Source organism: Symsagittifera roscoffensis, unplaced genomic scaffold, assembly GCF_963678635.1.
Source record: "Symsagittifera roscoffensis unplaced genomic scaffold, txSymRosc1.1 SCAFFOLD_314, whole genome shotgun sequence".
Classification (NCBI taxonomy): Eukaryota; Metazoa; Xenacoelomorpha; order Acoela; family Convolutidae; genus Symsagittifera; species Symsagittifera roscoffensis.
Window position 1 is genome coordinate 27,260 of NW_026971290.1, and position 15,160 is coordinate 42,419.

A 15,160-nucleotide genomic window follows, 5' to 3' on the forward strand; every position below is an offset into this window, starting at 1 on the left:
CAATAACAAAAAGCTAATACAGATTTTGCACATTTTGGCTACAATTGTTTTCTCTCTAAATAAGTCAGGAAAAGTAACAGCTCTAATTTAAATAGTCTTGAATATATTAGTTTCTAACTGGATCGAAGTACTATAAATCTATGACTAAAGACAGGAAAGATGACGAATAGTCAGGGTCCATTTGGTATCCGAAAAAAGGGTAAATTATATCCGATGAAAACCAAATGAGATTAGGAGCGAATATCTCTACTCTATTAAATTGATCCCTGAAGGTAATCTGAACATCAAGGGCCAATAAATATCGGCAAGGATGATTGATATAGTCCCAGACCAGAAATCAGCTGGGAATAACCTGACATACAAAAAAAGTGAAACAATTGAAAAAAAGAAAGCTGACAAAATTTGAAAATGAAAATTTACCGTCAAAGATTTCCTCAGGCAACTTCAAAGAATTGAATCTGATAAATGATTAAATATTTTAAAATAATTTTTGATTTGCGACCAAAAGTGTTCAAATATTCAAAGCTGAAGTGATCAATTTGAGTTCTTTCCTCCCCGCGAACGTTTTCATGTTTTCATTTTTATTCACTCTTTGTTCTTTGTTTTTTAAAAGCCCTGGTTTGTCAAAGGGAACTTCAAAGAACTTTCTTTGTTTGTTCAAAACAAACTCGGACCGCCAACCCTTTTAGCCCGCAGATTATTTTCATTAAAAACTTACTTTAAACTGGCCTGTAACAACAAGAAGAAAATATGGGCTGATTCATTATTTTTTCCTTGATAAGTTCTCATGACCATGAAACTTAAAAGTTATAAATTTGCGGGCTCATATTAAAAGATAGCACCCTTTTTAAAAGTAAATCCAATAATAGCCATTTTAAATTAATCAAAAGTTTATTTGTACGGAACTATCCTATTTTTCTGAAGCAGGTCTTTATAGTTTTAGCGTCTTGCATGAATTGCCTAATTTCAAATATTTCAATGAGACTTTTAATCAATAAAAAAGACCACCCTCAAAGGGCGCACTTCACCAAAAATTTTCTCCTAAGCCCCCCTGAAAGTAACGCGATTTTTTCGAACCACCTCCCCTCCTACGGTTAAGGCAAATTTTGATTTGGCTCTGCTTTGTCGCCCTGCGATTTCAGAAAGCCTCAAGGGAACGCCTAGCGATTTCCGAGTCCCAGAGCTGACTGGCATAGCGCCTCTAGTACTATTTCACTACATCCGTTTTGATTTCACTATAAAAATTGGATGTACTCGATGCTTATATATTAATTCGCTAAACGAGAGACGTCGTCGACTTCACATACCACTTATACTTAAGATATTAGTTTAAAAAAATAACCATTTGTTATTCAAGTACCATAGAAAGTTCCAATGGTAGTTATATTTTCAAAAAACTCATTTTTTTTCTGCACTTTCAACGTATATATTTTAGAGTCTAGAGTCATCATCTCAAGGTTAATTAACGATTATATTTTTTCTACCATAGAAATTTCCAATGGTAGTTACATTTTCAATAAAAAATTTAAAAAATTCATTTTTTTCTAAACTTTCAACGAACTTATTTTAGAGTCTAAGTTCATCGTCTAAAATTTTAGAGTCTAAAGTCATCATCTCAAGGAATGAGTCTAACAGCCTAATTGACGATTAAATTTTTTCTACTTTACGGAATTGAATTCATCAGTTCTTCGCTTTAAATTGATCTGAATATCTGAAACATGTCACTGAAAGTTTTCCGAATTTGGTTTATTGCAGCTTGAAGCCAAGTAAAATGGCTTCAAAATGATATAAAATCCGGCTTTATCTAGCACTTGTTTATGCTGCCTGACTTTTGTGGAAAAAAAGTCTCTGGACACTGACACAACCTTTGCAATTTTTTATTTCGGCATCGGAATCACGACTAAAAGCGCTTTAATATGATACTAACTTTGACTGCGTACGAGTTTTTTTTTGAGTTACCGATAGATTGGGCTACAAAAACCCACCCTGCACCGTAGCTACTTCATGACGTACTCGGAGGAACACTTCACAAAAGCTGTAATTTATAAAGAAAATAAAATCGTTCTCATACCATTTAGTATGTTGTGCTATCTCTGCATCAAAAGAATAAACTGACAAAAATAACGTAGTTGAGGACTAAATAATAAATCTTGTTTTTTTTTCTTAATTGCAACCAAGTTTGTCTCAGAGTTATAGTTCCGAATCTCAGAACAGAACTCTGAGAAACACTTCACTGCAATTAGGAAAAAACAATAATTTTTTACTCAAACTTCGATTACGTTGTTTTTGTTAGCTGAAACTTTTGATGCAGCGATTGCACAACATGAATAATGGTATGAGAATGATATATATACTTTTAAAAATCACAGCAATTGTGAAATGTTTTCTCAAAGCGATTAAGAAAAAGCGGCTAACAAAAATATGTTAATCTTGAATTTTTTTAGGATCTTTGCTTCAATTTAATTCCAAAACCTTAAAACACGTACATTAAAAAACAGGGTAAAGTCAAACATTCAGAACATTCCGTACTACAATGAATTACAGTGTACACTGAAACTTTTACTTTTTAGTATTCAGCCATTGTTTCATTTAAAGAGTGTTAAGTCCTGACCTGATTGATTTTCAGAAAAAATTATCTATTTTTTTTGTCGAGAAAAAAACGTTTAAAACTTTTGATAGTGAATTGATCAAGAAAAATAGATCACTGAAAGACAGTACAATAATAAATGTTTTATTATGGTTTCATTTTTTTGAAGTTTATTATAATGTTTTCATTCAATCAACAGAAAAGAACAGAACAATAAATATAAGCAGGGGAGGCCGATTACTGCGCAAATTGTTTTTTCCAAATAGCGGCAAAAAAATGCAACACAAAGAAATCAATCAGCAGTTCAAGACTGAGTCTCTTTCAGTTTTAGCTAAATTTGAGTCTGAAGAGCAAAAATTCTGAAGGGAGGGAAAAAACGCCACAGTTCCTTCTTAATCTGCGAGAATGGTCGGCACAAAAATGTCAAAACCTTAAAGCAAAAGAATTTAAATATATACAGTGGTAAGGCGTTCACTTTGAAATCGTTAGATCTTGTATTCGATCCCATGACATGGTAATGATAGTGTGTGAGGGCAAGTTCTCACTTGACCTCCAGCTTCAGGTCTACCACAACCTGACCAAATTTGGCTGCAAAAGTGGTACCACGTAAAAGTTCTATACGCAAAAAAAACGGCCTTGAGTCGCAAAAAACAGCTTCGCTCAGCAAATTAACACTGTCTAGAATGTGGGGAGATAATACAAATGGACTATCCTCGACAGGACTGTTAAGGCCTACTGATAGCTCCACTGCGATTCGCAGGAACTACAATTATTATTATTATTATGATTATTATTATTATATATTTAAGATATATAATAATAGATATAAGCTAAGATATATATTTAAGCTGTGGTCAAAACACTCTGTAGTTTTTGCACAGTAATCAGGTCATCTCATGTAAATCTCGTATTCCTAACATTCCGACAGCATCAACTGCAAAGAAAACATAGCCAATAAACAGTTGGAAAAAAGGCAATGAACGTCAATGAAAAAATCAAAAAGTAAAAACCTACTTATTATTTTTTGAAAAAATCTCAACTTTAAATTCCAGAACAATTTTTTGATTGACATTTTTTTGATTAAATTAACCCAACTTGGGAAAATTGGATCAATAAATAAATTTGTTATTCCTCTGGAAAATCTCAAAATTTAAATACCAGTTTCGAAACTAAAAGTCGATCACGTTTTTTGTGACTTTTTGATTTTTGCTGTTCGATAAAGGAGTTTGCCCTCCTTTTAACAATGGAAATGAACTGAATTTAAAAAAATCAAGAGTCAAACTGCGAAAAAGTGAATTTGAGCCTGAACAAATCTCAAAACTTTTGCAGAAAAAAAAACGAAAACAAATCATCGCGATCTATATAAAAGTGTCAACTAAGTTCATCGACTTTTAAATATTTTTTAACATTAATATTGTGTGTGTGCCTCTTTGTGTTTCTCTAAATACAGAGAGAAATTTTTTAAAAATCTTTCCTAAACACCGATTACGACTGAATGGTTTTTATAACATCCAACGCTTTAACCACTTTCGAACTTGAACCTTTTGAGGTTCCAAATAAACGAGAAAAAATACACAATTTCAGTTCCCCTTTCAGTCTCTTTGAAAGTAGTGAGATCGAAAAAGCCTGTTTGTGATGTCATGACATATATTGCCAGTCATGAAGTTTTTGAGAATAAATAATTCACTAACAACACCGAACTTGATTAAAATGTTTGATACAGATTATTCGGTGTGGCGGGTATTCATAACTCAGAAAATGAAAAATCGGTTTGAGAAAACCCTAAAAAAGCAGTCGCATCAGTTCCAAGATTTGATCAATTGAATAAAGACTTCTAAGCAAACTACTTGAAAACAAGGATAAAATCCCTTGCGCGAATGGAATTGACATGTACGAATTCGAACGGAGATAGGAAAAAAAAACATTCGAAATGACCACAAGAGGCACTGCCTAATGGTCATAAAAACTTGACTTGACTTGACTTGAATGGCCTTATCCGCGAACTAATTGATATCGAGGAGTGCACAAGCTGTGAAACATGTTGGTTTAGTTGGTGATGCATAGCCTCGAAATTTTTGACAGGTAACGCCTTGGTTCTTTCCCATTATAGCATCCCTAGCAAATTTTAGCCCTCATAATATGACTATGATACTCCTGAGGGCTATGTTTTTTTTTGCTACTGGGCTGGGGCTATGATGAGAAAGAGCCAAAAGCTCAATCGTTATATTTTTGTTTTTATGTCTGAAAACATCTTAAATAATAAGTTTAAGAATTCCTTTTGGCTCGAAATTTGGGCAGTAAGAATTTGAAATAAAAAAATAAAATAATAAAGAATTATGGCACTGCCTTCTTTCATTTTTGGTGCTATGAATGTTTGGAGCTATGAGAATTCACCGATTATTCAGCCAAAATCCTCCAAAATTTGCGGAATTAGTTTAAACAATTGTTGGCTTGAATTTTACTTTTGCTGGAATAAATCTCGCGTAATTTTATGAAAAAAGAACTATCTTTTCACAGTGAAATTTTTTTTCATTGGGTGTTATCAAAATGTTTGGCATTTTTAAAAATTCAAGACAACCAAATAAAATTCTTAGCAAAATTTTTACTGGGAATCGGCAACAACAAACAAACTTTCAGCAGGCCATCGACAAAAGAAGGTAATAAAGCTTCGATTCGAGTTTCAACTGTAAAGAATGAGAAAAAAAAGAGGTTCAACTGTCTGAATTCTGAATCCGAATGAAAGAGTACAGATGCCGATAACAGAAAAAGAGGCGTGACTAGTCCGAGAAGGTTGAATTTTCAATTTATCACGCACACATCAAAGGGAATAATATTGTGCTCTATTAAAAAATAACTGTCAAGGATACAGAGATAAAAAAAAGTAATACAGCTATGGGAGCTGCATTTTTAGATTACTTTGGATTACAATTGGTTTTTGCTGTTCCAGATTTCTGTGGTCCAGTAAACAAAAAAGTACAGGGAGGGAAAGCGAGTATAGGAGTAGGAGTTATTTTCAAATTATGGGAGTACCGAGTCTTTCTTTGAGACGCTGCAGACAAAAGACTTACTCTATTCAACTGGTTGGAATTTCAGATACAAAAGCTAACTGAGACAAAGACCAATAGAACGTAAATGATGCTACAATTTTTTCAGCCGACGAGGAGCAATAAATCGCGACAAAAGAATCAATAACTGAAAGGCGTGTGTAATGTTTTTCGCAAGTGTGACAAAATATACGGTAGGCGGTGCTCATGTATCAAATGCAAACAAATGTATGCGCTTAGTTTTGCATCAGCCAGCTTTAGTTTGGTTGAAAAAATAAATCAAATATCAAGTTTTCGACGTTTTATCAGCACGAATGCAACAATTTATGATGTTTTGTTTGAGTTAAGCTGTCATAAATAAATAGAATTTAGAACAAAATTCGATGTTTCGCTCTCAAAATTGACAGAAATCGGGGTTTTGGTCCTAGGGTTTTGTGGTTTTAGCAGTCCAAATTGTAACTGAGACTCCTGGTAATGTAATTAGAATTCGCCTCCAAGTCCAAGTTGATAGAGAGAGAGAGTGAATTTCATAAATTATGGTCCGAAAGCCCCACCCAAAATCAATGGCAGAACCGTCAGCGGATTTGGAAACTATTTATTGTTGCTGCCTGGTCGCAAAGTTGTTATATCACATTGCACAAGTTAGTACCTCAAAGGGAGTTTGAAATAGGATCCGGCGAATTCCATACAAACGTGACGAAGTCTGTTTTGATTACGGAAAATTAATCGCTCCCGGGAGTTATAATTAAACGTAAGGCAGCACTCCCGCATAAATTATTTACAGATTAAAATCCAGACAAGGAAGAAAATCCTATAACCTGGTACAACCCAGTCTATATTACGACGACTTTGACCCCTCCAAATTATTGGTAAGTCTAAATAACATAGCTTGCTCTTCTCAAAAACATAAACAATACAGGGCCATATACTCCACAATAAAACTACTACGGGTTAATTTATATTCCGCATTTACAGCCTTTTTGGTTGTAAAGTAAGAGGCTATGGCAAATGGTTTGTGGAGTAATACCAGCGATAGGTTTGACTTGTTTTGCCCCTTGAGTGTCTTAAAATGTTTATGGTCCGGCAATGAATTACCTAGCCCGCAGTTCCTTGAAATCCTTCCGAACCATATGTGTAGCATTTGAACATATAATTAGAGATTCACTCTGGTCTTAGACTAAGTCTAAGAGCCAAATTAAAAAAAAGTAGGAACGCCCAGAACCACCAAAAACAAGAGAGAAATCTAACTTCGATTTCACAGATATGAATTAAAGTAAAACAAAAGATTAGCTTGAAACAAACAATTTGCGAAAAGAAAAATGAAATGGCTGTTATCGCGATTTGTTCACTAGAATATGTGAAGTCCAGGCGTTCAAATCTACGACGCGTAAATTATCATATTCATGCCTGAGTGACCGCTTCCGGGTTCTGATTGAAAAAATAGCGGCGGCAAATTCAGAGACAATCTTGCTTCAAACAGAAAACCTGCCAGGTTGACTCGCTTGAATAAGTTGCCTGTCATTAGGAGAGGTTCCCACCAATTAAATGCATAAAAATCCAATGATAATATTTTGCATTAATGCCAAGTGTTCCACAAAAAATACTGTTTTTGCTTTGCTGCAGCCCTGAACAAAGTCTGAACGAACATGGGATTTCACTTTGAAGTTGCCCAAAGTCAACTTTTTCTAGATCGGAATTTATGCAAAACTTCATAAAGATAAAGGCCAATTATGAATATGAGGAGGAGGAGCTCCTGCAAGATTCCTGCAATTCAAGTGTAAATTATTGCCAGAAATCAAATTCTATTTCACTTCCATAACATGTTACTTAGACACAGAGGCTTCACAGGAATCAGTAGCGATTTAAGTAATTGTAACTCTGATTACTTTCAACTTCGTCAAGAGTTTTAAGTGAGGCAGCTTCAAGGTGACAAAACAGTCGAATTTGAGATGAAAACCATTTTTTCAGGTTATATTGTGACTCCTTTGATATTTCCCACGAAAATACAAATCAAAGCTCACAGTTGAAAATTTAATTCACCTGCAAGCCTTTTTTTGTCAAGTTACGGGGGTTTCAGAAAGGCCAATTAGGGATGACAAATAAGTGCAAAATTTCCAATGACATTTTTTAAAATATATATCAGGCCTACTAAAAAGAGTCAGACCACCATTCAGGGCCTCGCTCCGACACTAGGAGTCTTGTTTTACTTAAGAACGAATTATGATATTTTCTAACAATTTTGTATGCGACTTCGTAAACCGAAGTTATTTTCTCCTGTTTAAAACAAATGACACACGTTTAATTAACTACAAACTAAGTCTTTTCTTTCGACATTGAAAATGGATAGGAACTTTTGTCTTCAGAATTGTTTTAAATTTAGATCCGACCATTGAAAATGGTATTCGAGTAAGTGTTAGTTTTTTTCTTCAATTGTTTTGTTCCACAAAAAACAGGTACGACAAATAATCATCAGAATGGTTCGAACGATAAACTGTATTAAGGCCCTTTAGCCGTGATTCGAATGACAATTTAAAAATAAAGTTACCAAAGTCAAAAAATCGTTTTGAATTTTCGAATTTTAGACTAAATTCGAACGAGTCAACCGAGTTTAACTTTGAGCGAATGTAATTTCGAACGTTCGTTAAAAAAATGCTCATTTAGGCTAAAAAAATTAATTCTACTAAACAAAAACTAGTTTTAGAAGCTTCGATTAGCGCATCGTCGACAACAAAAGGTTTCTAAAAAAAATTACAAAATTATTGTTAAGAAAATATGGATTCATTTTAGGAGACAACTGTTGTCAATTATGCCTAATTACTAACTTTCTACGCGATTGACTAGTTCTCTCATCACATCACGCACACAAAACGTTATTTATTTGAAGAAAAATTTACCTATTTTTTGTACTCTTTTGAATGTGGTCAGAACATTCTGTGCTACTTGCACATCAACCGGCTATTGTTGTGTTCCTTTTTTTATTGTTTTCCACAATAAATAGGTGCCACATAAATAATCGGAGTGGGTCCCTTTGATAAAAAACACTTTTGGTCGGAATTCAAACGATTAAAAAATTACAATAAAAAGGTCGAGAAAAACCGGTTTATAAACTTTAATTTTTAGTCTTATTTCGAGCGAGTTAACAAGCTAGTGAGATCTTATGAAAAACTTAATGATCTAAATTTTAGCAATCAGAATAATTCGTGAAATATTAGTTTACTCCAGTAAAGTTAAGTTTCCGAATTTCTCTAAGCGCCTCTTCAGAGAACTTTTTTGAAAAAAAAATTAAAAGTTTTCTGCAAAAAAGTAGAAAAGTTTTTAGAATTTTTAGTAATTTATCTATCGAATATGCCTAATTTAGTAATAATATCATATGTAACTAAATTATAGGCTTATTTTTAGTTTTTTTATGAATGATATTGTAACATTTCGTGCTAATTGCACAACAACGGGTTGCTCTTTTTATAACGTCTATTTTTCGATGTTGTTCATGTGTTCCTAAAAAATCAGAAACAAGTAGTTCTGAGTCGTTTTTCTTCCGACCACTGTAAACATTTCGAAACAAATTTGAAAACTCAGTGTCGAGGAAAACTGGTACGAAATTTTTGCTTTTTCTTCTTTTTACTACAAAGAAAACTACGTAAATAATCCAAAACTTTCTGATTTTTTTCCGAAAAAAGTAAGCTTAAAATTAAAAAAACTGAAGAAAATTTGAAAGAGTATTAGAAACCACTTTGGATTTTTTTTCATTTTATTTAATTTTAGAAGACATCTGTAGTCGTTTAAGGGCAACTCCAATGTTCTAACACAAAAAAATACCTAAATTTAAATAAATATGGCTTAAACATTATGTAATACAACCGGCTACGTTTGATTAGAGTTTTAAATTGTCACACAATTTGTTAGCATTTTTTTTACAGATGCTATTAAAAGTTAGCTATTGCACGTAAAAAACCTTTAAAATTTCAGCAGTACGATATAAAAAGACTGCTCATATATGATGATAAACATTTTATTGCTCCAAAGTCCCCATACGATATAAAAAGACTGCTCGTATATGACGACAAAAATTTTGTTGCTCCAAAATCCCCTAAAGCTGAAGAAAAGTTATAAAATCGATAAAATAATCGACAAAAAATGGGAAAAATGAAAATTGTTTTCATTTTAGTTTTTGTTCCGACTTTGTAACAAAATTAACGGAGTATTTGTGCTCGGGTGATTTTTTTTCAGATAAATTCCGACTTTTTAACTAGCCATTTTTGACGAAAATTTTAAAAAATCATTCAAAAATAGTGTTGTACTGAGCTTAAATTTGAAAAGATATTTTACTTGTGATCATTTTTCGTCTAATAAATCGTTCCAAATTGGTTGAAGTAAGCTTATTTGTCATGATTGATTTCTTCCTAGGAGTGAAATCTATCTATTTATTTTATTTTATTTGGCGTGTGGGGGGATGATTTTCACAGAAAATCTCAAACTTAAAAAACAATTTCATTTTTTTATTGCAATTCATTTTTTCAAAGTATTTCTGCTCCATAGACCTCTAAAATCAGTCAGAACATTCAGGGCTTCGCTCTGATACGAGCAGTCTTTTTTCTTTTTGTCTTCAACCAAAAAATGTTAAATACAAAGAAATATAATTAACGTTTAAGAAAGACCAAATTGTTGCCTTCGTTTCAATTTGGAATGATTTAACTCGCCGCTTACGCGAGTCATAAGAACGCGACATATCGCGCAATAATTATTCCAAATCAATCAAACTTTCAAACCCCCCATAGTTTTACAAAATTATGTGAACTAATCCCTCCCTCACTCCCTCCTCCCTCCCCCTCCCCAAACGAAGTTCAACCCCCTCACCATCACTTTCCACGACATGTTTATAACCGCTTGAAAATAGTTTAAATGATATGAAAGCCTGCCCAAGATTCTCCAACAACTGATGAACACCAAAATTCATAAACTCAAAACTCAAAACGTTCTTCCACAGTGAAAAAAAATCACTAAAAATGATGCTATGAAAGCCGACTTTTTTCTGTGCGTTAATTGAGAAAAACAACAATTTTCGGTACTCAGATACAAAATTAGAGCACCAATCCGGGTAATTAGCTTTCTTCTCGACACACAAAGAAAATAAACTTCAGTCGGTCAATTAGTTGCGTTATATGCAAACATTAACCATCTGCTTGCGTTTGATAACTTCGTTTGTAGCGTTTTTGCTTGGGGGAGATGCCTCAATTGGTCATTAAGGGGGGGGGGGGAGATTTTTTGAAAAACTGTCAAAAACGTTTTGTTTAAAGTTCGACTGAATAAAAAAACCACCCGCAGCATAAATATTCCGTCACTTTCTTCGAAAGTTGGAACAAAAGTGTCCTTTAGATTTTATAAGGAAAATACATCGTTAACCATTCGAAACTTTCTACGAACTTCGGGTGGAAAGGACTCCTCGTAGGAACCATATAAAAGTTTGCATAGGTGCTTCTAAAATAGTTCTAAGCTAAGCTAAATTAGTTTCATAAATAAATCATCGTCATAAAGCTAATGACATCTTTGTCACTTATAAGTCAACTTTGCTATCTCAGAGTTCAATAGTTGACAATCTGAAGGCTCGCCAGATAATGAAGCCATACTTCACTTTTTCGCGACTGCATTTGCGATTCATCGATGATAGCAAATGTCATTAAAATAAATGATCATAAAGAAACAACTTTGATTGATCATGCTCTCATTAGATGAATTGAAAAATGCCGACAGCAAGTAACTGATCAAGAAATTTGATGCAAATCGAGTTTTCAGCTACATCATTTTAGGCAAGTCAAAGCATCTATGCCCTGGCCAAAAAAATGACGTAAATAAGTCGTTAAAACATTGATAATATTCGACATAACTACCTGTTGGCTAGTTGGAAGGATACATAGAGCAATGCAAGAAAAGATCGAAAGAAACAATCGGAAGCAATGCAAACCCGCGAAATATGAAAAACAACCGACAAAAACCACTCAAAAGAGAAACTCGAAAACGTATCAACTAACGCCTCTGAGAACAAGGAGGTGTCTAAATAAAGAATGATGATGATGATGATGATGATGATACTTTGAATGGGTATTGATCTTACCTGAGAACATTGGTCGTAGCAGCTTCCCTTTTTGGGCTCGGAGGGTTCCACCATAGCCGACATGCAGCATTTGGCATAATTGTCTACCATCAGATACATCTCGGGTTCCTTATTTGCTACATAAACGGAAAAAGTTTGTAATTCAAATGTATGTTTAAAACAACAATTTTGCACGTTTTCTCAAAAAATGAGTGGCCAAAACGCCCTCTTTTTTTATACGTCAGAGGATTCGGAAAATCAATTTGACCACCAAAAAATACTGTCGACATTTTTAAATTGTTAGAACATTCACTCGCCATGCAAAAAAAATTCGAGATAAATCTCTGATATTGGCTCTTCTACAGTTTCCTCCACCTATAAACTTGATATTTTAAAGCTTTGTTGGAAATTCAGATTGTCATGAAAGTTGGCATGTGGTTTAATTATAGGCTCATTTTAACTCAAACATATTGACAAACTAGTTTTCCTGGAATTACACTGAAAAGAAAAAAATTAGAACCAGTTTTTCTAGACACGTTCAGTGGTCGAAATAAAAACTAGATTCACGGAAATGCTTGTTTGTTTTTGTTCCAAAGAGCAAGGGAAAAATGTTGTATTCGATTGTGTTTCAGCTTTCGTATCTTCTAAACTTTTTACACGTAAATTGAGGTACCACAAAAAATCATCAGAATGGGTCGAGTGATATTTGATGTTAAAGCTCATTCAATCGTGATTCGGAGGACACAAAAAATTTCCGAAAACTTTTCTCAGTATTGGGAAAAACCGGGCTGACAATTTTCTGTTGTAGTCTAATTCCAACTACTTTTGATGGAATTAGCAAGCAAGTTTTTAATAGCGAGCGACAAAAGCGTGCTCGAACTAGTTTCAAATTTGAGTACCTGCATTCAGTAAAAAGAAAAAATATTAGATTATAATGGTTTTTAATTTTCAGTCTCCACAAATTTTGAAAAAAAATGATTATAATCGATTACAAATGGTATATAATGTTACTATTTTTCGAAACAATAAAAATCATTACAATCCATTATAATCGATTTTTTTGAAAGCTTTTTTTCTCAAATTTTTGTTGAATTATAATGCATTATAATGGATTATAACCCATTTTTATTCAACAAACGTCATCGCTTCATTTCGTTTTATTTTTGTTTTGTTTTGTGTGCTTTTCAGTTGGTTACTCAACTACAAGAAGCTGAAATTTTGTATTTATAGCGCCAGGGGTGGATTGGGGGGGGGGGGGGGTTGAGGGACGGACGCCCCGTCTCCCTTCTCAGGGATTTAACCCCCTGCCGACCCGAAGGGTCCCCCTTTCAACTATCTTGAGATATCTTTTGGTGAACTTTCTAAAAGCGCCCGAGGCGCCAATATATACTAAATTACAGCGGGTAGCGCGCCAAAAGAAAACGCTATTTTTCGGTCAAAATTTTCCATAAAAATGCCTTTTTTGGCCTGTTTTTTCACAGTTTTGCCTGCGGCCCACAGAAAATGCGACCAAAACAGGGTCTTTTTACTGCTTTGAGAGAGCTCGGAAAATCAACTTGGTCGATCTAAAAAAAGTCGACAAAAATTTTGAAAATCCGCGTCCCCTCCTCGATAAAATCCTGCATCCGCCCCTGCTTATAGCTTAAACTTAAATTAAATTTGATTTTTACTGTGTTTTCATGCAAAATAGCTAAAATATAATCCATTATAATTTATTTTTTTTTGTTAGACAAAATTTTGATACAAAAAGGGTTTATAATATATTATAACAGATTATAAGAAATTTTCGAAAAAAATAAAATAGATTATAATTTATTAAAATGTCACCAAAATTGTTATCATCATAATGGATTAAAAATCTTATAAACATCTAAAATTGGCGCTTATAATTAATTATAATTTTGGTAAAAGTATAATTATAATTATAATATAATCGATTATTTTCTCTTTTTACTGAGTGCGGGTAAGCATGTCAGCGAGCAGGTGCTTTTATTAGGATCAGCAATTTTCAAGCCGTGAAAAAACCTAATTTCACTCAGAGAAAAAATTTCTGCTAAAATTTTTTAAACTTTCTAAATTTTTTTGTTTTTTTCTTTTTCCAATGTAACATTAGATATTATGCCTAATTTGATTTTGTTCTCAGCTTTCGTCAAGCTCCTCATCACACTGGCAGAGAAAACTACACAAATTTGAAGAAATTTTTTTTCACTAATGTGGTCGGAATTTGGGGTTGGTGAAAAAACAGATTTGGGTGGTAAAAAACCCAATAAAACCACAAAAAAGTTGGCCCTTAAAAAGTAAAATACTGTGAAAGGCTTTAAATTATATATAGACAATTTTTTAACAATTCCCTTTATCCAATATGCAACCTTATAACTATTATCCGCCTCTTATGAAGGACCATTTCAACGGCTAATCAAAAACTCTTATTCAAAAATTTCAATTTTATTGATTTATTTTGAAAACCAAGCCGCAATTCAAGCAACATAGAAATAAGAGCGGTTTGGTTTCATTCTTTTCGTCATAGTTTCACGCTTTTATTTCCGTCTAGTTTGTTTGCATCCAGTTTCAGAATTGCACAATACGATTCTCAATTTCTCACTTGTGTAGCAACAAATTTAGGTAATATACCTCCTCCCAACTAATTGATACGCGTCTGTTTCGGAAACACGGATTCCTTTATGCCCGAAAAGGTTGTTATAATCAGAATTAAGTATTCAAAACTTGCAAAAGGTGGGAGGGAGATTCGTTACTAAGTACAAAATTCCCAAAGGCTTAACCGTTGAATTAGTTCATTATAGGGGTGGCAATTCGTTACTGGGTACCGAAGGGGGGAAATAGTTAAGGACATCCCTTGTGGCATGGGAATATCTACCCGATTGCGGATACTCACTTGTAGGAAGTTTGCCTCCTATCTTCCTTCTCTGTCTAGACAAAGTGACGTCATTGTGTAGTGCTATGAGTGAGTTAAACTCCTCCGTCTGAATGATAGAACTATGCTGTAGATTGATATGATCTGAACACAAAAAAGGTCGATACATCAACCATTCTGGATCAAACTATAGAAATATAACAAAAAGAGAATCTGAAAAAAAAAATTTATTTATTTCTTGTTAAAAATTGCATCGATTTTTTAAAAGCGAACACTACTCCATAAACCTTAAAAGGCAGTCCAATTATTATGGGCGGCGCAATTAATAAAGCATGCAAAATGTACGAGCAGCCTTGTTATATTTGCGATGCACAGAAGCGCAGCGAAACACAATTTGGCGATTGAGCTCTTTAAAGCTGGTTATCACTCAAAACGCAGACCAAGAACCAAAAACAAAGACAAACCCATAACCAATCTAAAACCTTGACTATCAATTTTATAGTTTCATATTTTCAAAAATTTATGAACGAGTCAAACTTGATCACCCTTTGAGTCTAGGTAGAATTCAA

At 33.6% G+C, this 15,160-nt stretch overlaps 1 protein-coding gene across 5 annotated transcripts in view; it reads right to left on the bottom strand.

Moving 5' to 3' along the window:
- Nucleotides 1-15,160, bottom strand: part of LOC134856300 (reversion-inducing cysteine-rich protein with Kazal motifs-like) — a 41,026-nt gene that overhangs the window by 13,344 nt on the left and 12,522 nt on the right. For 3 of the 5 annotated variants that reach the window (XM_063872653.1, XM_063872654.1, XM_063872651.1), the window contains exons 3-4: nucleotides 14,613-14,735; nucleotides 11,741-11,856 (exon numbers count right to left, since the gene is read on the bottom strand). In XM_063872653.1, the coding sequence (XP_063728723.1) occupies nucleotides 11,741-11,856; nucleotides 14,613-14,735 (239 nt within the window). Of the gene's footprint in view, nucleotides 1-5,218; nucleotides 6,677-11,740; nucleotides 11,857-14,612; nucleotides 14,736-15,160 lie in introns of those variants that run through there. The other 2 variants (XM_063872656.1, XM_063872655.1) reach the window with 1 other exon arrangement.